General features: G+C 46.2%; 1 protein-coding gene across 3 annotated transcripts in view; it reads right to left on the bottom strand.

The window, feature by feature from the left end:
* ETV6 (ETS variant transcription factor 6) overlaps positions 1-22,161 on the bottom strand; it is a 143,848-nt gene extending 121,687 nt beyond the window's left edge. For all 3 annotated transcript variants that reach the window (XM_064461665.1, XM_064461672.1, XM_064461682.1), the window contains exon 1: positions 21,596-22,161. In XM_064461665.1, the coding sequence (XP_064317735.1) occupies positions 21,596-21,628 (33 nt within the window). In that variant the 5' untranslated portion in view covers positions 21,629-22,161. The remainder of the gene's footprint in view (positions 1-21,595) is intronic.
* Positions 22,162-22,910: the final 749 nt, after the last annotated feature.

The raw sequence follows: 22,910 nt of genomic DNA, 5'->3' as shown, positions 1-22,910 counted from the left end.
TGCTGTACTGGTCCCAAGTAAAATTGCACAATAACATTGCTTGAGCTCATCTAATTCAAGGACTGACTCTCAAACTTGAGCAAGCCCAGCAGGGGCAGCTCCAAAATCCTCTGTCCAGCTGCTCGAATAACCTAAGAGGGATATAGATTCTGTACAAACAGCTGCTGCAGCTTGAAAAGTGGCTGTTCTCTAACAAGGTGGCAAACATTGACCATTTCAGCCTAGAAAAGGAAAAGGAAGGGAGTAATCCCTGGGAGATGACTGTCAGGTCCCTCTGTTAAGGGACAGCGGCTCTGAGAGCCCACACTACCGGTGATGCAGCAGCACTGGCATGGCTTCAGGGAAGCACAGAGGGTTCAGCAGGACTAGTATAGAAGCTACATTTCTAAATCACAGATTTCCATTCTTACGTAATTTCTTTCCACCAAAAAAAAAACCAAACACACCTCACTTCCAGATATTTAGGAGTTCTCTCTGGTAATTACAATGTTCCAAGAGCTAATGTCTATCAATTAATAGGGAAGTGCTCTAGCTAAGGCTTCTTTCCTTTTGTAAATTAAACAAAAAAAAAAACCACTAAGCATTGGACGCCTTCACTGTCTGATATCCACTCAGTCCACGCTGAACAGGCCTACAGTACTATTACTAGTCTACCTTGGCACCTTGTATGGTGCAGTGTTCAGAAGGCATGGCAGAAGAAAGAGGAAATCACATCTCCAAGATGGGACAAGAGACAAAACCAAGACGGACAAGCACTTTAAATAAATCTGAAAGGTATTTAACAACAAATAGAGATTTCTTCTGATCACAGTACACACAAGGAACTGATAATAAAATAATAGCCAGATGAATGGAAGACAAGTGGATAGCACTCAACCAAACTAATGAAGATCCTGCACCAGCTTCATACTTCAAGACATTCTGAATGTTTTACATTTTGCAGGGTGTGGGGGGGGAATACAAACCCGTCCTCAGTATGTGAGCCCAGTTAGTCTTCCAACTTGCAGGCAGTGAAGAGGCTTGGGAGGGAAAGATGCCTCCACCTGATTCACTGAGAGAGGGCAGTGGAAAAGCAGTCTTGTGTCACAGCCAGGGAGCATCCTTGCCTCCTTTCTCTCCCATTAAGAGTGCACACACATCAAAGAGACGACTCATCCCAGCAAGGTCAGCCTTAAAATCTGTTGAGCCTCAAGTTGCAAAGTCTCGAGCCAGTGTAGGGAAGAAGACAGGTAATCTTGCAGCAAGTCACCTCTTGTGGCTGCAGAGGAGCAACAGTATCAGTGCTGCCCACTGTTTGGGAGAAAGAATGGTCAGTGAGTCACCCTCCTCCCTGACCAGGCTGCCTGTCAGACACACACATCACACAGGCTCAAAAGAAACAGCATCTGCACAGTTTCAGGCAGTCACCAGCGTTACTTGAGACTGGGCGTGGAATATGGACAGGTAGCTGGGGGTGGTGGGTCAAGAACAAAAAAATCTGGAGGGTTTGTCATCTGCATGCTATGCAGGCATCACAGGTAAGATGTAAAACACTGGTTAAAGAGATGCAATGGACTCTGCTCAATAGCTTCTTACTGGCACCTCTAGCCTTAAAAGACAAAAAACAAAAAGTGCTACTTTGCACCATCATTTCCTATTTTGTTGCTGTTGGTGCCATCATCTGCTAATCAGAAATTATCATTATTAGAAAGCACATTGTCTGTATTCTGAGGGAAAGGTGATGTTTCAGTCAACTTCCTCAAGCTGAGTCAGGAAAAAACAAATGAAGAATGGAGTTCTGAAATACTGAATCATTCTGCGTTGTATGAGAGTACCTCAAAATAAAAAAATACTAAGTACAAAAAGAGAGAGAAACTGAGCTCGCTATTAACAAATCCCTAGGAATCTCACCAGACTTCTACAGGTTTGGTTTCTTTTTTGTTTTATGATTTTTGGGGTTTTCTGGGTGGACTGTTTTCAGGGTTGGTTTTTTTTGTTTGGTTTTGGTTGGGGTTTTTTGGGGGGTGGGGGGGTTGCTTTGGGTTTTCTTAAACCAAAGGCATTCTTTTTCCCTCAAATTTGAACTTTCAGAGAATGAATTACAAGTATCAATGTTACCTGTGTGACAAAATCTGTCTCTTGACTGGTTTTCGTTATGGCCAGTGGCACTGACTAATAATGAGTTTTCCTTTATCAGTTACCTCTTGCTCAGTTATCACTATAGGCTTCAGCCAAATCCTCTTGAACTCAGTGGAGCACAGAGATCAGGCCCAATAAAACACAATAGTCTTATCTCTGGTAAATACTTGGGTCTTGAAGAGCGACGACTTTCCTCCTTTAGCTGCAAAAGTTTCTTTAGATTTGCAAGGAACTTTGTAGGAGGGAGAAGAATTTCTCAAGTCTTTATCTAAGCTGCTATCAGCTGGAAGGAACAATTTCAATAAAAATCTATCCAAATCGCCAACGTTGGAGCAATACCAAACTGACAGCTCGGCAGTTCTACACTGTGCAGATATTAATGTTAATTTTTGTTAAATTTTAAGTTCATTACCCTAGACATAGTTCAGGCCCCCTTTTCTCCATCAGCCAACACAGCAGTATCTTCAGAGTTCTTCAGATGGAGTTTAAAATAGAAGTTTGTTTGTTTTTTAAGGAGAAAAAAATGCAAACTACCCAAAGTCATACCCCAGTACTGTTAAATCCTAGGTGCTACTGCCAATAATCCTGCAATATTAATTGTCCCAGCAAGGGGTTAGGGCAAGATCATTATTGATTATTTGCATTACAGCAGTTTCCACCTGTGATCTGATTCCATTTTGCTAGGTACTAAGGCTTTATGGAGGAAAAATGACATTAAATGACTTCAAGGTGACAGAGAACGCAGTGGCAGAGCAGGGACTGAACTAAAACCTCCTGTATCCCCATACAGTACCTTTAACCCAAGCCTATCCTCCCTGTCCAGGACAACAAGCATATACACCAGGCTGGTATATTTTTATATGCAAGGCCAGCATAGAAGATATAAGACAAATAAAACAAGATCTGTGAGCTGGCCCAGTTTTCTACAGAAAGGATGCCACAAGTACCTGTCACACCAAATCCAATAGGGGCATATGTACCAAGTTCCCAGGAAAGCTGCGGTGAGCATGGATCATAAAGAGCTAGCATTTATGGACTGAATGTATCATTTCAGTCTTCGCATGTTTCGAGGAAACAATTTTAATAGATAATTGAAACTCTGAGATGACTTCTAGATTAGGCACGTGGGACAAACTTCCTCCCTGACCCATAGAGGCTTCACGCTTTGCTGCATGGTTAAACAGGTCCAGACCGTCTGTCAGCATCACCAGCACAGAACAGTATAAATTTACAAAGAATGTGGGGGGTTTGGCATTCAGTGTTCTCTGTCTATCTCAGAAGACTCAATACATGCAGGTGCCTCCTTTCATTAAAGCAGCGTTCTCCTACAATTAAACCTAAACGGCACAGCCAAGGTGTGTTCAGAAATGCAAAGCAAGCCATAGCACAGTCGGCAGTCCACAGATGACAGCAGCAGGGCCTCACGCTGATACCAGAAGGCTAATTCAATACCTTCAGGCAACAGCTTTACCCTTCACACTAAAAGAGCAAAATATGCTGCTTCAGACCCTTGGTCTCTTCTGGCATAAGAAAAGGAGAGATGGCTTCTCAGCACAAGAAAAAACACTTTTTCCTGAACCAGTGACTACTTTTCCTGTAGCTACCCTATCTAACCTAAAGGGACAGTTCTTGTAAGGAAAGTAAGCGTGAATCTTTAAAAGCTTTGTTTCTGATGTCAGGTAACACAGATCTGGCCAAAGCTTTATTCAGAGCTTCATCAACGCTTTAATCCCAGATCAACTGGCACTGCCACTGAATAAAACGTGCCCTGCCTTCCTCATGTTCCCAGCTGCTCATTCCCACCTCCACACCACGCTCTGCCTTGTGCTAGCACAAGCTGCCCATTTTAATCCAGATCTGCTGCCCTATCAAGCGCACATCCACCCAAACATTTGTGCCAGCCCATGGGAGGAGGAAGGGTGGGACAAGATCTTTCAGGGTGCTACCACCTTATCTTGAATTAAGAGTCTTATCAAACTACTTCTTCAGCAAAATAACAACGGTGCACTCTTGCAGTGCATTTAAAGGATGGTTAAAAACTTGCGAAGTAACCAGCTCCCCATCAGCCCAAAGTTGGATATGGGCAAACACTCCTTCACAGACACACTGCCAGAGGCAGGGAAGGATGGTATGACTGTGTACAGCCAACCATAAAAGAATTCAGGAACTAGCAGGCCTAACCTAGGATGAATACCCAAAATCCCCACTCAAGTCACAATTTTCACTTGCTTCACCATATCTTGAGCAGGACTCTTCTTCATATCATGCTTTAAAAGCCTCACCTATTACGATGCCAAATCCCACTGTACTTTAAAAGAAAAACGGTTATAGCATAGCCAGGCAATATAGTCCGCGACCTCCTACGTGTGCTTCACAGCAACAAACAGGGCAGCATTTAGGGAAATACCCTTACCCTGTGAAAGGGAAATGACAGAGCATACAAGTAAGAGGCAAAACAGGAGGAGGCTAGACACTAGTTAGCCATGGGAAAAACAAACATCTCAGCACAAATTACTTATGCCTGGAAAAGTGCTTGGCATTCGGGGCTTCTTAACAAGCCCACAGCCATAATAATTAACAATGGACAGCAGCAAGACCTGAGATGGAGAAATGGAGGGAAGGAAGTTAATGACCTGGCCATGCGAGCAGCCTTCTACTTTTGCACACTGGGATCTGAGTGCTGCCTTTTCATTTTAGGCAGATGCTATGCAAGCCAGCAGCAACAGGAAATCATACAGGCTAAGACTATCCTTTTATCCGACACACTGTTAAGAAATCAAAGTTAAAGTATTTTTCATTAATGGTCTAAATCACTCCAAGTTTACCACTGTACTGCCATACAGATTATCAAACCCTCACCTTTTCTTCCACTGGAAGGAGAAGATCAGATAGAATACTGCTGCTTTCTAAAACCAGGCACATCATTTAGCTCCTATTTCAAGTGACTTGAAGAACAAATGGACTTTGCAGTCTCCAAGGGCTGTGTTTTCCCAGTAGCTTTGCCACCACCACTTTTAACTCCTTAAAACATGTGAAAGATGAGGTAAAACTTGAGGTACAAACCTGAAGGAAAATACAGCATCGTGACTGTGCGTGAACAAATAGGCTATCCATTTGGAAATGTGAGAAAGGGGCAGGCTGAGCATTGGAAAAGGCAGGCATGAGAAAATGTAGCCCTGCTTCACCAGCCTAAAACGAGAGCTGCATTCAAGAGTGTATTGTTAACTGTTCGTTTGTCCACAGATGGCATGCCGGCACCCACTCCTGCAGCATCATGAACCATACTGATACTCAAAGCCTGAGTGGGAAATTCAGGAGTTAAGTAGTTGAGTTCAAACAGCTAGGATATCAGTAACTAAGAAATTAAAGATGATCTATAAAACCTGGACAAATAATACAGCCCCTGGTCACAGGATCATGTTACTGCTGTGCTTGCACACTGGGTTAGGAAAGTGCATGTCCAGACTCTGCATGTGGTACACAGACATACTTTAATTCACTTTTGTATGGAATGATAAAGTTAACTTCCTGTTTAACATGAGAAAACAGAATCCCTTTAGCATCTTCAGAGAATTTCTGCTTCTGTTTTACTATGTTGGTAGCGGGTATAATGTCTTCAGGCATTCAGGCTCTATAGCCAGCACTGGAGAACAGCAAAGGGAGAGCCTAGACCCAGAGGGACCATCCAAGCTGGTGCAGTGGGACAGGACCTCAGGAGACAGTTAAAGGTGAGCAGGTTGTACAGCACAGACATCACAGCTAAGTTCAGTCTAAAAACAGGCAAGTATGCGCCACGTGAGCGCAAGCTGCTATGATATCTGCCTGCTGTAGGACACCATTCTTAGATGTAGGGCTTGGTAAAGGACACACAAGTATTTGCGGGGTTGTGGGGGTTTTATTCCACCTCTTAGCCAGTTCACCTTTCTCGTTGTAATTGCCCACTAACTGCACCACAGGACAAGCACAGTTTGAGAAATAGCTTGCACTGAAGGAAAACATTTGTGTACACAGGGTCCCACGAGAAGATCCTGACTGCTGGCTTACTTGATTCCTAATCCTTATGTGTAGAAAAATGGAGTCCAGGTACTCAGTAAACAATACTTTCCCCTCAATTTTCTCAGCTTTTAAGAACTTGAAAAGAAGAACCAGGGATTGAAAGGCAAAGAGACCAAACTACCAAATCAAGATAGTCACTCCAAAGCAGATTTCAGGCATGCTGATGGAATAAATTAATAGAAGTGCTGGAATTGTCTCTGTATTGTATAACACCTGTTCATTAGCCACACAGTCATGCGGTTATGTGTTTGTGCCATCCAAACAAATGTGTCCTCATCTTGCAAGGAACTGCGTTCACTTGTCTCTGTTATCAGCCATCAAAAGAGGTGCGGCTGACACAGCACATAGCATCTGAATTATCCAAGAATCTAATTATTTTTTCCACCCTCTGTCGGCCAAATCTTGGGAAAAACCTGGAGAAATAAAATAGGTCAGGGCACTTTATGCCAATAAATGACATCACAGCCCAAGAGGAGAGTCAAGGACAGGAAAATCCCCAAGAATCTTCTTGAACAAAATTCACTGAGAAGTCCTTCATAACCTGAAGAACATTCGTCCCATGAATTTCAGATGGTCAGGTTACCTCTGCTGAGGAAACATCACAACAAGATCAAGAAACACAGCAAAAGGTCTGATTCACATGAGAGGTTCTCTCAACTGTTATTTTTCCACTTGTCAGAGGCATCTGTAGAGAGTCCAGCACCAAAGTATGAAAGCCTTAAATGAAAGTGGAAGAACAGAGTAGTTCTGGTCAGCCCAAACATGTACGCTAGTACCACATCTCAAGCAACACCCAGCAGGAAATGCTCAGGGTAAGAGCGTAAGGAATAAACTCTCCCTTGCACACTCCCCCAGCAACCCACAGGTTAGGGGCTTTCGGAGCCAAGGACTGCAGCTGTATCTTTGCAATTAATGGTCCCAAAGAGATCCATCTAGTATGAACTGCCTTTTGAAGCCAACTGCCTGTTTGGCTCTCCATTACAACTCCTGGCAGTAAGTTCAGTAACCTCACTATACGTTGTGTGAAGACATACTTCCCCCTGTTTAAAAATGCCAGATGCTTCCACCTCATCCTGCCTGTTCCCACATAATGAGAAATAACCCTTCCTGATTCAGCTTCTCCCTGCCTCTCATGACCTTCTAAAGCTAATTTTTATGATTTCCACAGGAGTCTGCAATGGGCCCAGCTGATTGCAGTTGCTGCCACAGCAAGCTCCTCCCCTTCACTTCTTCATCCCTTCACTCTCAATCCCACCCTATTTCCCTGGCTCCTGTTTTCCATCCTCCACTAACCTCCAGTCCCACAGCTTAGAGTAGGTTTATAGAAATATAGATACCAGATCTCTGTTTGAACCAAACAGCTCCCTATCTACATAGGTGTGGAGAGCCACCCCATATCAAAGCTCACATCTTGCAGCAGTGCCGAATATCGTTAAATTTCTTTGTGTCTGGCTGTGGCGGTGGATGGGCTGAGAGCAGCATACTCTGGGAGCTCTGGTGGAAATCAAGACAGAAGCTCCAACCCTGAAGTGCAGGACTGTTCACCTGGAGTCTTATCACCACATGCCTAGAAAAACCTGTAGATGACCAGTTTGTTGGAGCTTTCAAGACTATGATAAATTTTCTCAGAAAACATCCAGGGACAAATTCTGAACAAAAAAATGACTTTTTCAAGCATATGTGACTATTTTATTTCCAGAACCATAGATACCAACCAAGCCATTCATTTTTGAAAGCAAGTAATTTGAACAGTGGGCAAGAAAAATTTTGCTGACCAGTCAAAACTGTTCAAGGCTGGCTCTGTTTCTCAGGCACTACATGGAAAGCAACCCAAAATTGAAACTTACTCCATCCCAAAAGTTATCATTCTAACCACCTCTACTAATTAATTCCCTTAATTAATTTTGGGGTTTGTTGGGTATTTTTTCCCCTTCAGAAGATGAAAATGTAAATATGTATATCCTCATTATAATGCTTAAATTTAAACATGCTCTCAATCCAAGCCCTACTCCAGGCCAGCTGCTCAGTGTCCTTTGCATGCAAGTTATCGAATGAGCTATCTCAATGTCTTCAATCCACAGCTTTCACACTTTCTTCACCATTGTGCCAAACATCTGCCAACAACCTGGATCTACCTATGTTTATTTTTTAACTGATGTTAAGAAAGTGACAGAAATTTAGTTGTCTGCGGGGAGGGTTTTTCCTTTTTTTTTTTTTTAAACAAAAATTAGGCCAAGGCCCATACACCTGAATAAGTATTTTGCATATGAGAGCGTGCTCTGTGGACCACTGGTGGAAAATGGACAGGAAATTAGGAAACTCTAGACTAGACTGAAGGAAACTAGCCCTCTCTCCCATCAGTATTTAAGTTCACTTTATAACTGGACTAGCTGAAGTGACAGTGACGTAACTCTTCACCTCCTAGGACATGCAGTAGGACCGTGAGGTTCTCACCCCAGCAAAAGCAGGAAGGGCAAGCATGAGCAACCAGACCAGCCAGTCTAAGCACAGTATCATCTGCCCAGCAGATAGTAAGGGGGAGTCTCAGGTGGGCACCAGGCAAAGGGTCTAGGGGACTGCGTTAGGAGACCACAGCATTATTTTGCTGCAGCTTTAGTTACTAAGAGACTACACAAAGCCACAGATGGGGAGCGGAGTGAAGCGAGACAATCCTATTTCCCTGCCTCACAGGGAACTGGCTGTGACAACAAACTTATTACAACGTTGAGCTAATGGAGACTTCTGAGTATCTTAGAAAGCATAAAGACACCCCTACTACAGGACGCAAATTAAAACCTGTTTTTTCTCAGAGCCTTTTCTTTCTAGGAGTACTAATACTGTAAGGGTTTTGGTTTCATTTGCATCTAGGAGACTTGTTCTGCATCTATGATGGCTTCCCCCTTGTTTGCAAAGCCAAACCTTCATGCTAAACTGGAGAAATACCCCTCACGTCAGCTGATCTTTCCATTGCTTCAGCCCTCCATGGTTAAGGAAGGTGGGTCACATCACTAAAGCATTAAATGCTCTGTATAGAGGATAACACACAGAGGACAGAAAGAAGTTCTAACTAGCACTGTATTCAAGATCCGCCATGGCATTATGTCTAAACATGTATAATTTTTCTAAGCCACTACTTTTACAAATTCAATTTCAAGGTTGGGGGTGGTTTTTTTATTTAACAAAACTGAAAAATGGGAAACAGAAGTGCATTGAGATCCAGTCACAACTATAATAGCAAATAATTTTAAAGGTAAATCCCAAGCACAAAACTTTTTGCCAAAGCACAAAAGAAAGTCCTACCATTTGAATGAGTGGGACCCACTATTAAAACACCTAGACCCTGCGCCTGCCAAAGAGCCAACCAGCTTTTTGGCAGCAGATACAGAGAGAATATTTTCTTCTTTCAGTTTAGTCAATTAGATCTTTACAATAACTAATCTACCCAAAGTTGGAAAACACTTTGGAATTGCAGAAACAGGAAGCCCGTCTTCTTCCTCCAGTCAACAAATAAAAGTGAGGGGTGAGGGAGCAAAATCTACTAATACTAGATCAGCATGACAAGAAACAATACGTGCAATTTAAAAAAAAAAACCAGTATTTCATTTGAATAATAAAAAAGCTTGTTATTAAGTAATATTACCTCAAGATATACTAGATACTTCCTTTTCATGTACAATTATTTATTATTTTTTTTAAGAACTACTTTTAATGCTCAGGGTTTTGATGGGGAGACAGCACTTGTAATTACATTTCACTGCAACACAAAGTACAGTCTATCATGAACAGCATGTAAAATTAAAAAAAAAACAATCATCTAGCAAATGAAGTAATTTGTCATTTTCCAAAATAAAAACCTAACCAAACCTGTATGAGGCTATCCAATTACTTAAATAGAAATTTGTGGACATTGTATAGATTAGCAGAAAGGAGAACTAAATTTAGGTTAAAGGCCATATTTAGCTGCACATTAGTCGCTATCCAGCAATGTGAAACATTCTCTATTTAGGAAAAATAACTAAAAAGTACACATGCAAAAAAATATTGGAATTGATTCTGTGTACGCATTCTTCTGTTTGCCATATTAAAAAAATTTTAAAATAATCACTGAACAGTAGGGGTTTGAAGGGACCTCTGGAGATCACCTTGTCCAGCCCCTCTGCTTGAGCAGTACACCTAGAGCATGGTGCACAGTACCACATCCAGGCAGGTTTTGAACATTTCCAGAAGAGACTCCACAACCTCTCTGGGCAGCCTGTTCCACAGTAAAAAAGTTTTTCCTCATATTGAGATGGAACATCCTGTGTTCCAACTTGTGCCCATTGCCCTTGTCCTGCCATTGGGCACCACTGAAAAGAGTCCAGCACTCCCAGGTCCTTCTCAGGAGAGCTGCTTTCCAGCAGGTCAGTCCCCAGACTGTTACTGGTGGATGCGGTTGTTCCTCCCCAGGTGCAGGACCTTCCACTTGCTTTTGTTAAATTTCATCAGGTTCCCCTCGGCCCAACCCTCCAGCCTGTCCAGGTCTCGCCAAATGGCAGCACAGCCTTCTGGTGTATCAGCCACTCCTCCCAGCTCGGTATCATCAGCAAACTTGCTGAGGTTACACTCTGTCCTTTTGTCCAGGTTGTTGATGAATGTATTGAACAGGACTGGACCCAGCACAGACCCCTGGGGAACACTGCTAGTTACTGGCCTCCAACCAGACTCTGCCCTGTTGATCACGGATACGACCCTCTGAGCTCTGTTGTTGAGCCAGTTCTCAATCCACCTTGTTGTCCAGTCATCTAACCCACACTTAGTAAGCTTACCTATGAGGATGTTATGGGAGACACTGTCAAAAGCCTTCCTGTAGTCGAGGCAAACAACATCCACTGGTCTCTTCCTAGGAAAAGAAGCTACATTGCTTAGGACTCTGGCTTGGAAAGGAGACTGCTGAGAGAAGTATAACAGAAATTTGTAAAATCATGTAGTAGTGTAGTATGGGGAGCAATTATTTCTGATAGTACAAAACTAGAGCAGGCAACGAAATTACCAGCCAGCAAGATTAAGCAAGTACTTCTTCCAACTGTGTTCAGTTATGGAACTCACTGCTGCAGGGTGCTGTGAAGGCTAAAAGCATAAATGAATTTTAAAAAGATGGTAGAGGAATATGGGGAAGATATTAAGCCTAACAGCTGGGGGGGTGGGGGGTGGGGGGAGGACAGACCCCTGTAATTACACAGGGGAAAGATTGCTTTTTCTGTCTGTTAAGCCGTTCCTGAAACAGACACTTCTTATCTTTTGGGGACAAGATCCCAGGCAAGATAGACTTGTTCTGATGATGTGTAGGCATTCAGATACTTCATTGTAAAATGTTAAACCGTGGAAGACTGGTCTCAAGTGCTTATTAGTCTCCTCTGGATTGTTTTCCTCAGCCTCAGCAGTCCCAATTTCAAGAACACTAGTTCATTGTAAGTGGAAAGGCAGCTAAGGAAGAATTTGTGTCTGTGACTCAGATTTGTGAAGTCAGGATTGCTAGGACTAGCAAGAGATTGGCTTTGTTGCTTTAATTACCTAGATTTAAATGAAAGAGGGGAAAACCTTCAGGGAATACATGGAAGAGGAATTACAGATCAGCATTTGAAAAAGGGAAGTGTTCTGGTAATAAGGAAGAGACTTTGTTTGCTTCCAGGAGCCAAATGTGGTTTGACCTGTGCCTTTCCAAAGGTCTCCCAGTTCCCATTATCACCCATGTGAAATGTGTCCCTGAAGCATTAACTCTTTTTCCCATACACAACAAATGGTGTCGCAACCAGAGCTTGAAGCCATGGGCATAAGAGCTGCTGCTTTCACCGGCTGGCCAAATGTTGCAAGCAGTCAGTCACTGAACTGTCACTCTAAGAAATGCTGTCATTCGTACAGACCTTGCATCACACTTTGACTTCTTAGGGGACTGACCTGCTGGAAAGCAGCTCTGAAGAGGAGGACCTGAGAGTGCTGGTGGACAGCAAGCTGACCCTGAGCCAGCAATGTGACCTTGTGGCCAAGAAAGCCAATGGTGTCCTGGCCAGCATTAAAAGCAGCGTGGTCAGCAGGTCGAGGGAGGTTATCCTCCCCCTCTACTCTGCCCTAAGGAGGCCACATCTGGAGTACTGCATCCAGTTCTTGGTGCCCCAGCTCAAGAAAGTCAGGGGGAAAGACCAGAGAGCCCAGCAGAGAACTACAAATTTCATCGGGGGACTGGAGCAACTCTTATGAGGAAAGGCTGAAAGACCTGGGTTTGTTCAGCCTGGAGAAGAGAAGACAGAGGGGGGATCTTATCAATGCTTATAAATACCTGAAGGGCAGGTGTCAAGAGGATGGAGCCAGACTTTTCAGTGGTGCCCAATGACAGGACAAGGGCAATGGGCACAAGTTGGAACACAGGAAGTTCCACCTCAATATGACGTAAAACCTCTTTACTGTGAGGGTGACAGAGCAGTGGAACAGGCTGCCCAGAGAGGTTGTGAAGTCTCCTTCCCTTGAGACATTCAAAACCCACCTGGATGAGGTCCTGTGCACCCTGCTCAAGCTGGGGTGGGGGAGGGGGGGTTGGATGAGACTCTCTCCAGAGGTCCTTTCCAACCATTCTGTGATTCTGTGAAGTTTCCCCAGGCAACTTCACCGCTCAGTTCTGTATCTTTTTCAGTGCCACTACAAACCTTCCTAGTAGTCAGGAAAACACACTGGTAATCAGAACTGATACATGGCATGGATTCACACTAAAATATACAGATAATTTCTATTTTACTCCCTGTACCTTTCCCACTACAGCTTTGCCTATTTGACCTGAAATTGAAAACTAAGCTCAATTTTCCCTTTTATTCACCAACCAAATAATTTCCTAAAATACAATCCCAGCTTCCAGACCAGTTCTGGGAGGTCTACCAGCAAATAGGACCAAATGGCTCAAGCAGACCTTCTGCTTAACAGGAAGAGTAAGAGCCATGAGAGAGCCTCACTCAAATCTACCACAGGGGATTGGGGGGGAAAACACTGCACTTTCTCCCCACTTCTTCAAGCCTGCAAAACTCAGCCACTGCCCGTCAACACAGTTCAGTTGGCTGTGCTAATTGGCTGTGCATATGCTATTAATTCACTCTCTTCTTACTTCGAGGTTTAAAAGAAGTTGTAATTTGTCCCAGTTGGGAGGTAATAAAAGCCAGCGCAAGGTCAGTCACGGATGGCTTTGATGACTCAGCTGGTGTGAGGTAGCTTGCTAAAGACACTATCTCCAGTGTGTTTGAGCCCAGTGTTTACTGTACAATGTGCAATACATATCTCAGGTCTCATGCCATGAAGTATTTTACAGCCCATAACCTTCTTCCCTGGAAGCCACTTCCACAGTCTGCCCCAAGCCCTACCTCCAAAGAACCCATTTGCTCAAGCCATTTGACAGTGACACAACCACTCAGACTGCCAACTGAGAAATAGTTTTTTTACACCCATCAGCAGTCCTGCTCCTGCAACCTGGTGCCCTTCCTGGCACCCTGGGACTTAGCAGGAACAAGTGCATCCTCATCCCTCTGTGAAAACAGTTCAGCCCTTCATTTCCTCACCCCCAGGGAGATGCAGGTTTGGCACTCAATACACAGACCCAAATCAGGCACCTGGGACCTACACATGCCTACATCAGACTGCCCGACCCAGCACAACGGTGCTCTAAACTGGAGGGAGCTGGTCCTCTGGAGCTGCGGTGAGGCTGCTGAGACCAGAGCCACCACAGTAGAAAGGCAGTGGCACAGCTGACAATGGCCCAGCAGTGCTACACCCCCATCACTCTGCAGGCTTCAAGCTGCAGCTGGTCTCACACAGTGGACCCCACTGGAAATATCCAACCAGCTTCCTGTGGATGTGGCAAGGAGGACCCACCTGCCAGGGAATGTTTTCTCTGGTAGCCTCCAGTGATTACTGTGTCCAACACCCTCACGCCAGAGCCTCTGGTTCCTTGTACCCTACCACCTCTAACATCAGCTCCTGGGCAGGTCTGAGAAGGCTTGGCTTTGCCCATGTGTTTAAGCACAAGGCAGGTAAGAAGATGAGAACTCGCTGTTCACGAGGGAACATGGTGAAACAACAATCTCCAGTCCTAATACACCAGAAACAAAAAGGATTACTTCGGTGACGGGGGGAATCCCAACACAGACCTTAGCGAGTTCCTAGAAAGTGGGTAGGAGCTCCCCAATATTGCAGTAATGCTGGGTTTGCTCCATTTGACCTCTCCAAGCACATCAGCAGAGCTTCTCAGTGCTCCATCAATGACAGAAAATGCTTTTATGGGAAATCCTTTTTAGGAAAAAAAGGAGAAAGAGAAAAGGAAAACGTTTGCAGACACTGAATGCCTTGCTGTGGCCCTACTAACTGGATAAATCTGTCTCTGAGTTCTAGTACTACTATCTCTGGCACTTTTGTTAAACATTTCATTTATCTGGAAGAACTCCAACCTCCTGGATTTCCACAGAATCCCATATCATTTAGAAAATATTCCCAGTTTCTGTTAATAGATGTTTTGGAGGATCCTACTAAAGACATAATGGAAAAATCACTTCAGCCATACTCTGCCAAAATTCAAACTATATGGAGAATCTCACTCTCTGATGCATTCCATCAGTTTTAAGGATACTCTTTACTGGATGCCAGTTGGTTCTCTCCAGATTAACCTCTTGAGATTTTTCAAAACAAATCTTCATCAGACCCTACCTGAGCCAGCCAGAAAAAAAAACCACCAAAAAAAACCTATAAACGCAGACAAAAAACACCCAAGCAAAACAAAACAAAAACAACAAAAACCCCCACAAAACAAAAAAACACCAAGAAATCACTGATCATTCCTATTTATAACCACATTTAATCTTAAAATAAAATTAGAAATCCAAACTCTGGATTTCATATTAGCCAGCTGTTAATAGTTTAACATGTAAAGCCTGGTTGTCACATTCAAAATATTTTTGTGGAATTGTACTAACACTTAACTCTTGCAGTCACACCCAGTGCTACTCTTGGCATCATACACATCTTTAAAGTGATTTACAATGCTATTTATTTCCATGTGCAAACATTCCACAGAACACCAACATAAATACCACAGTGAGAATCTCTCTCTCATACCCATTCTCCCTCCAGACTGTCTTGACCAGGACAGCATTTGCAAACTGTACAAGAACAATGCTGAAGCAAAGAACCTGCATGTGGCTTAACAAGGAATAACCTTTGGAAAATCATTTAGATGAAGAATCATTTATAGATTTCCTTAATTGCTATACCCAGTTCACTCTGGAGCTCAGTAGCATTACAGAAGAGAAGCAATACCATCTATCAGTGAAAAGCTTAACACCTTTCAAAATCTTTTATTTACCACTGCTCCAGACATTCCATAAACAAGTTCAATTTCAGCTGGAGTTTTCTGCGTTTATTTTCCTGCCAGCAGTGGCATTTTCGGAGGGGGGGGTGTGTGGTAGGAAATCAGTATAATCTAGGCTTGAGTTCCATATGTTACTAAAGTAGTAGATAAACAGAATAGTTGTCCTCCATGCTCCAGCAAAACACTGCCTGAAGACAAGTCAGCAGCACCAGAACCAATATGGTCTAAATTTGGCTCAGGCTGTAGACATAAAAAAAAAAAACAACCCACAATAGCAGGAATCAATTGCCACAACTCTGCTGTTAAAGGCACAAGAGCTTTGGTGGCCTGTCTGGTCTCTTTGCTCAGGCTGAACCTGAGCATGTACCTGGGCTTGGTTTGGCTTCTTCACGATTGCCTGGAGGAACATCCCACCCATGGGCTGTCCTGGGTGGCCTCCTTCCCTCAAGAGGCATAGGGACACTTTGCAACCTAGAAGTTAATTGTTGTGACAATGCTAGCACCTGACCACCAGCCACTGCCTTTGCCAGTGAGTACTCCTTTGTCAGACGGAGGCATATCTGATCTAAGAGACAGGGATGCCCTCCTACCTCCAGGAAAAAAATAACACCTGGGACAACCAAGTATGCAGCCTGCTCTAAATTCAGGGAGCTCTGGGAAGGACAGCGGTCAGGGGAAGGCAGTGGGGATTGCTACGGCAGCCACTTGTGGCTGCTGTCCCTCCCAGGCGCTCCTGCCCTGGGCCAGGAGCAGGATCATGGCAGAACAGCTGCGCCTGCACCTCATGCCTGCCTCTCCCAAAGCCAAATTCAACGTGGGCTGGGGGCACAGAAGCACCACCCTGCCCATGCATGGCTTATCCAGCCATAGGGACAGGGTGAAGCAGTAATACCTTGCTCTAACTGCTCAGCAGAGGTAGGCAGCCCCTACCAAAAAAGCCAACAGCCAAACAACCACCACCCACCCACACCATATGAACTAAAAAGCCAGGAACAAATCAGACCAGCCTGTCACCGATTTTTGTAATAAACACAATTTGTTTCCATGCTGCGTTACAAGTACTAAGCTGCACTACTGCCCTGAAGAGGCAAGTTCATTTTTATTTTATGCCTGTTTCACAGATAGGGAAAGCAAAGGCCAAAGCAAACATTTTCAGAAGCACTTGCTTTTGCACTGCTGTTGCTCTGGGGATGCCCAGCTGAAGGCACTGAACCACAAATACTCCAAAACAAGTGCATGCAAAAAAAGCCAAATTAGCCAATTTTTGCATCGTAGGTCCGAACCACACTACTAGCCAAACACACAGGTTGCCTTAGCTCTCCTTTCTCGCAGTAAGCACGTTATTAGGAAAGCTTTTGTCAGAGGACTTTAGAAGGCAAGCTATCACTGGTAAGCACTCAAGGACCCAAATAACTTTTTGAAAAGGCAGAAAGCTCACTTCTGTGTAACTGTACAAGACTTCATCTCCTGCTTATCATCACTTCTATCAGAGTGCTGCTTAGCCACCTCCCTCCAAAAGGCACTTTGAGATGCAAAGTGTAATATGCATGTAAATTATCATTAAAGTATCCTCTGCTTAATTGGGGCATTCAGATTGGGGCTGATATTTTAATGGGTTGCCTCCCAGGAAACTGACTTCACCTGTAATGACACAGTGAATAGTAATGACCAGTGTTTAATTGGGGCAGCGTTAGTAAAATTTTCCTTCAGAGGGATTAAATTTAGCTGGTGCCAAGGAGTTAAGTGATTAATCAGGTGTTAAATAGTATGTACTTCTGAACAATGCTCTTCTCCCATTCAATCCTACACCCACTGAACTTAATGAGAGTTTTGTCATTGACGCTAACAGAAGGATCCTCCTCCTAGTACACAAGTTCCCTAATAAACATTAAGGAACACACGGTGCACTAACAGACACTCAGCCTTGGTTAAGGGTAACAGGATTCTGGCTGCATGGTGCTGAACAGTCCCTCAGCATGGGAAGCCTTCGGTGGGAGAGAGCTCTTTGCAAAAACAGTATCAATGAAGTATTAGGAGCCATAAAGTACCAGTTAAAAATTAAGTAAATCTGGGGAAGCTGGTTAAGATTGAAAGCTAAAACACTATGCTGATTCTTTGCCCTTTGGTTTACATGATCAGGCTTTTGCCCCCGCCCCTTCCCTTTGTTTTAAATGATTACAAAGTACATGCTCAAATCCAAAACAAGCACTAGCGAGACAAGTCCTCAAGCTACAGGGTTCTGTGCCGACTCCTGCAGCGCCCATGCAAACACAAGGGCCACTACGTATAGCTCGCTGCATGAGAAAGCACTCACATCCACCAGCACAGAGCTGCATAAAATCCCCACTGCAGCCAGCTGTGAAACCCGACTCACAGGAAGGCTCCGTGCCTTCTGTACTGCCCACAGAAAGCACTCTCAGCTCAAGCACAGGCCAGGCACACGCAAGGGAGCCTGGGCTCAGAGAAGCTCTGGTCTGCAAGATCTTAAGCAGCTGATTTCGCCCCCCCATATTCCTAGTTTTAGTTCCACTGCAACCCCACACTTGTGCCAGCACAATTGTTTGTATGGTCACACGGTAAATCAGGCTAAGCAACTGAAAGTACCAGATTTATAAAAAGGAAAATAAATTAAACTGCACCCTTTGGGACCCTTCTATTTGCAGGCTGAACTTTGAGCCTTCGTATTGACACCACAGTGATATTTCTCAAGGTACTATAATTTCAGGGGAAAAAAAAAAAATAGGGGGATCCTCACAATCAGAAACCTCCATGTGGTGTTAAACAGAACTTATCACACATAGACCTTAATTAATCACAACAATCATCACCTGTGTCCAAACTTCTAGTCCTGTCTCCCTTGGAGCTTTTGCTCTTGTTTGAGCCTTTGCGAAGACGTTTACACTCTCCCTGTGCCTCAGTTCTATCCAGGGGAGGAGAGGCGAGGCCATAAGGATCACTTGCCAATACTGTAACGAGTGCCAGCGTTGTAGCAGTATTTACAAGAATATAATCAGCTAACTACTATGGCTCAGGATCAGAGGAACAGGTTTACTACCAACCTAGACTAGACATCCCAACAGCTAGGATGAAAAAAGTATCCGAACATGACAACCACACCAGATGTCCCTTCCCAATGCACCTTGGAGTCAAAGCCCTCAGGCCCTCTCAGGCTGGAGTCTGCCACAAGCCCAAAGCCTACCAGGTCACGCAGAGAGTATGCTGATGCCCTAAGCTGTAGTGAACACTGAGGGTCCAACCTTCACATTCATCTCTGACCCCCAAGATCTTGTTTTCTAAACTCCAGCAATGACTTCTCTCTGCAGCTTTAGACTCTTTACACACACACTTAACTTCCTTGCCACAATGGGTCTGCTTGCCATCAGACAGGCAAGGATGCACCCAAGTGTTGGCAATATCAGGATACTAGCATTATATTTCTCCTCTCTCAGAGAAAGAGTTAATGTAAGTAAGCACACATACTTGCCGCAAAGCAAACACTTATTAATATACAATCACACATACATACTGATAAGTACTTAACATGAACCGAGATATTACTGCAAGTTTATATTGATTGCCAGTAGTTACATATATACGAACAGTTCACCTCCTCAAGGTTTTCCTGAATTTTTTTAGAGCACTTCTCTAATAAAGCGAGATAGGGAGACCAATCACAGAGCAAGGCAGGCATAAACAAAGCACTAGCCTTCACTCCCTCTGCTGAAGCTTTCCACGGTTCATCACCCCAGCTGCAGTGGCGTTTACTGCACGCACCCTTGCCCCATACTGGAGAAGGGAAAAAAATCCGTAAATACAAAATACATCCACCAGCATCACTGCTTCCAGTTCACAGGCGCCTACTGAAACTCTGCAACACCCTCGCAGCACAACACTGGGCTACTTTTCAGAACGACACAGCAGCTCAGCAGCAAAGTTTGAGTACAGTGTGGAGCTCGCTCCTCTGCCTCGACCTCGTGCTCCGTGCCCCGCACTGGACCAACACGCTGAAGAAATAATCAGTCATACCAGTATAATCACACTACCATTTAAACAAGTCCCCTTAAATCCAGCTGCTGATCGCAAACACCTTTAACTCTGCCTATTTGAAACAAGAATCTGAAAAACAATGATAGTTAGAGAAACTGAAGAGAAAGTTACTCAGAATGGTTTGACTGGTGAAGAAATTCACATTTCCATCTGAAAATAGGTACTTTCCATATTTGAAACTATTCAAATAGTCACCAGAGAAGCCAACAACAGTAGTTTCTGCCTTCCGACAAAGATAACTGCAAGGGTCAGCATGTAAACAAATCCCACATTAAAAAATAGAAGCTCAGACCACGACGTTTAGGAAGTCACTTTAAAAAAAGTTTCCCAATATCTAAGTGTAACAAAAAAATTGACATTTAATCATTTCAGGACTCATCTAGAAGTTTGCTTGGCTCTCTCCTGCTATGTACCTGATCTCTTACAGTAAGGCTCTATAACGCACCTTAGTGAAGTTAGGGAAGGACCAGTTTTACTGTTCCTGAAGTTAGCAGTAGTTTTGTTGCTGAATTCAGTAAGAGCAGGGGTAAGCCTCATATTTTCAAAGCAACTAGGAAACATAACTTATATGACACTACTTTTTTTCATGACATTCACTTGTGTTCTTCTGTCCAGAGAAGACATCCTACCTTTCCACAGGGTTTACTAGAAAAAAGGGTATTTATATTTCAGGTTTTTATATATAAGGATCTGCTTAGTTAATTGTATGCATTTTGCCTACATTAGCATTTTGCCATACTGTAATGCACATACAATACCCTATTATCCAATTTGTCCGTCTATGTCACGAAAACTCAAACTAGACTCTAAGCCACGAGACTTCACGGGACACAGGCCTGAACACATTTAACTCAGCAAGAGAAAAATACTCCCAGTTGTTTTCAAATTGCGGTCACACCGTATGGAACGCAAGACTCCCAACTGTAAACGTACGCACACACACACAGGACAAGCAAACAAAAAAGCGTCATGCTTTTAAGCTGAATAAGTGTTTATTCCAGGCTCTTCTCCTCAGAGGGAGTCTGGAAGTCACCTTTTCCTTGCAGGCAGGGAGAGACAACCGCTTAAAACAGTCTTGGACAAGAGTTAGTCGCGAGCAGAAGGGAGATTCCAGGCTGGCAACAAGGCAAAGCCACTCCTGAAGAAAATGCATAATTGAAACAAAACCGAGGGGTGAGGGAAGCAGAGAGGAAAGCACTATTTCTAGCGGGCTGCTAGATAAGGAGGGTCCGGACAAAAAAGGAAACTCAAATTTGTTTCCATTGTCTCAGCTTTATACCGCCCCCACTTAAAACGAGAAACTCCACGGGGCAACCCCTTCTTCAGCAGGGCCGAGCCCCGGCGAAACGCATCCCCCAGGCCCTGGCAGTGCGGGGCCGGACTGCGCAGCCCTGCTCCCTACCTGCTGCCGGGCACGCGATGCCGGCACGCGCAACGACTGAAAATAAGCAGTAATAATACAAATATTACAGGAGGGAAAAAAAAAAAAACAACACGCACAATTTAAAAGCAAAAAATAAAGCCCCACAACCCACTTTTTGGTGGAAGAAGAAGCAACAGCAGTATCTCCCCAACGGCAGGAAACTTTCCGCGGAGTTGTGGGGGGGGGACGGCGGGCGGCGCGCCCCGCGGGAGGCCACGCTGGGCTCCGCGGCTCCGGTTCAAGCGCCCGGCTCCCGCCGCCACGACCCACGCCGCAAAATCTCGGCGGCAGCTCTACAGTGCCCGTCCCCCCGGGCCAGCGCAGGGCGCCCAGGGTGACCGACGGGAGCCGCGTCCGCCTCCCGCGGGGCCCGCAAGCCTGAGGGACCCCCGCCCCCACCCCGCACGCGTAGGGGGAAAACAAAACCAAACAAAATAAAGGGTTAGAAACAGTTATTTTCGCCCAGATAACCCTGAGCAAAACCCAGCGCCCGCCGCCTTGAGGCGCCGGCGGGCGCGTGCGGCGCTGACAGGGGCCGGACAGACGCAGGGACGGACAGAGGGACGGGGGTTTACCTTGATGCAACACTGAGCAGGAGCCTCAGACATCTCTCAGGAGGGAAACGGCGAAGCCCGGCGGGGCGGGCGCGGGCGGACGGGAAGTTCTCGGGCTTTCCCCACTTTCCGCTCCTCTCCCGGCGGCCCGGCCCCGGCCCGGCCCCTCAAGGGGAAGTTACTGCCGCCACCATCGCCCGGCGGCGGGCGCGGCGCGGCGGAGCTGCCCGGGGGAGGCGCCCCGCCGCCGGAGTCCCCTCCTCAGCGCCGCCGCCGCTCCTCCGAAGGCGGGCGATCGCTCCCGCCCCGCTGCGCCGCTCCGCGCGCGCCTGTGGCGCCGTGTGTGTGTTTGCGTGTGTGTGTGTGTGTGCGTGTGTGTGTGTGCGTGTGTGTGTGCGTGCGCGCGCTCTGCCCCCGTGAGCCCCGGGTGTGAGCCGATGCGTGCGCGCGCGCGCTGCGAGGGAAGCGGCGAGGAGGGGGGGACGGGACGCAGGGGGAGGGGCGGGCGGTGCCGGCACGGCCCCGCTCCCCGCCGGTTTTCCTTCCTGGAAGAGAGAAACCGAAAGGCGGCGGGGGCCGGGCCGGGCCTGGCCTGGCGCTGCGCCCCGCCCCGCGCCGCTCATTGATCCGGAGTTTCGGGGCCGAAACTGACGTGGGTTCCCGGCACCCCGCACCGCCCCTTAAAGGGGCCGCGCCGGCATGAACAGCCGCTGGCATGAACGGCCACCACCATCACCGGCGGCGGCGGTGGGGAGGGGCGAAGGCGGGGCGGCGGCAGTGCCCCGCGGCCGGGGCGGGAGTGCGGCGAGCCGCCGGCGCCCTCGGGTGCCGATGCGGGCCGTCCAAGGCCGGGGGGGGGGGTGGGCTGGAAGGGCGCAGCCGGGGCGTGTTGTGTTATTTAGTGTCATTTGACATCGTGGGGAGTGCCGGGGCGGCGGGCCCTTTAAACGCCGCGCGCCGGTACCGGCCTTCACCACCGAGCCGGGCGGCGCGATGGGCCACCGTGCGGGGGCGGGGGGTGCCGTACCGCGGGCAGCACAATGGCCTTTGTTCCACCGCCGGGGCTGCCCCTTTAAGAGCCCCGACCAGGAAATGAGGCTCGGGTTACCGCGGGGCACGGGAAGTCCGGGGCGGAGGGGGGGGGGCACTGCCGGCCCGTGTTTCCTTCTCTCCCCCCCCCCCCCGCCCCCTCAAGCTCCCCGCGCGGCCCGGCCCGCCGCACCCCTCACCCCCTCCCCCGCCTGTGGCTGTAAAGCGACAGGGGCCGAGGCGGGGAGCGGGAGGTCCCCGTCGTGTTCATGTCACCCCCGCGCCGTGTTCAGGCTCCCCCAGCGCC

The sequence above is a fragment of the Phalacrocorax carbo genome, chromosome 1, assembly GCF_963921805.1.
Source record: "Phalacrocorax carbo chromosome 1, bPhaCar2.1, whole genome shotgun sequence".
In the NCBI taxonomy this organism is placed as follows: Eukaryota; Metazoa; Chordata; class Aves; order Suliformes; family Phalacrocoracidae; genus Phalacrocorax; species Phalacrocorax carbo.
This window is presented reverse-complemented; position numbering and strand designations above follow the sequence as displayed.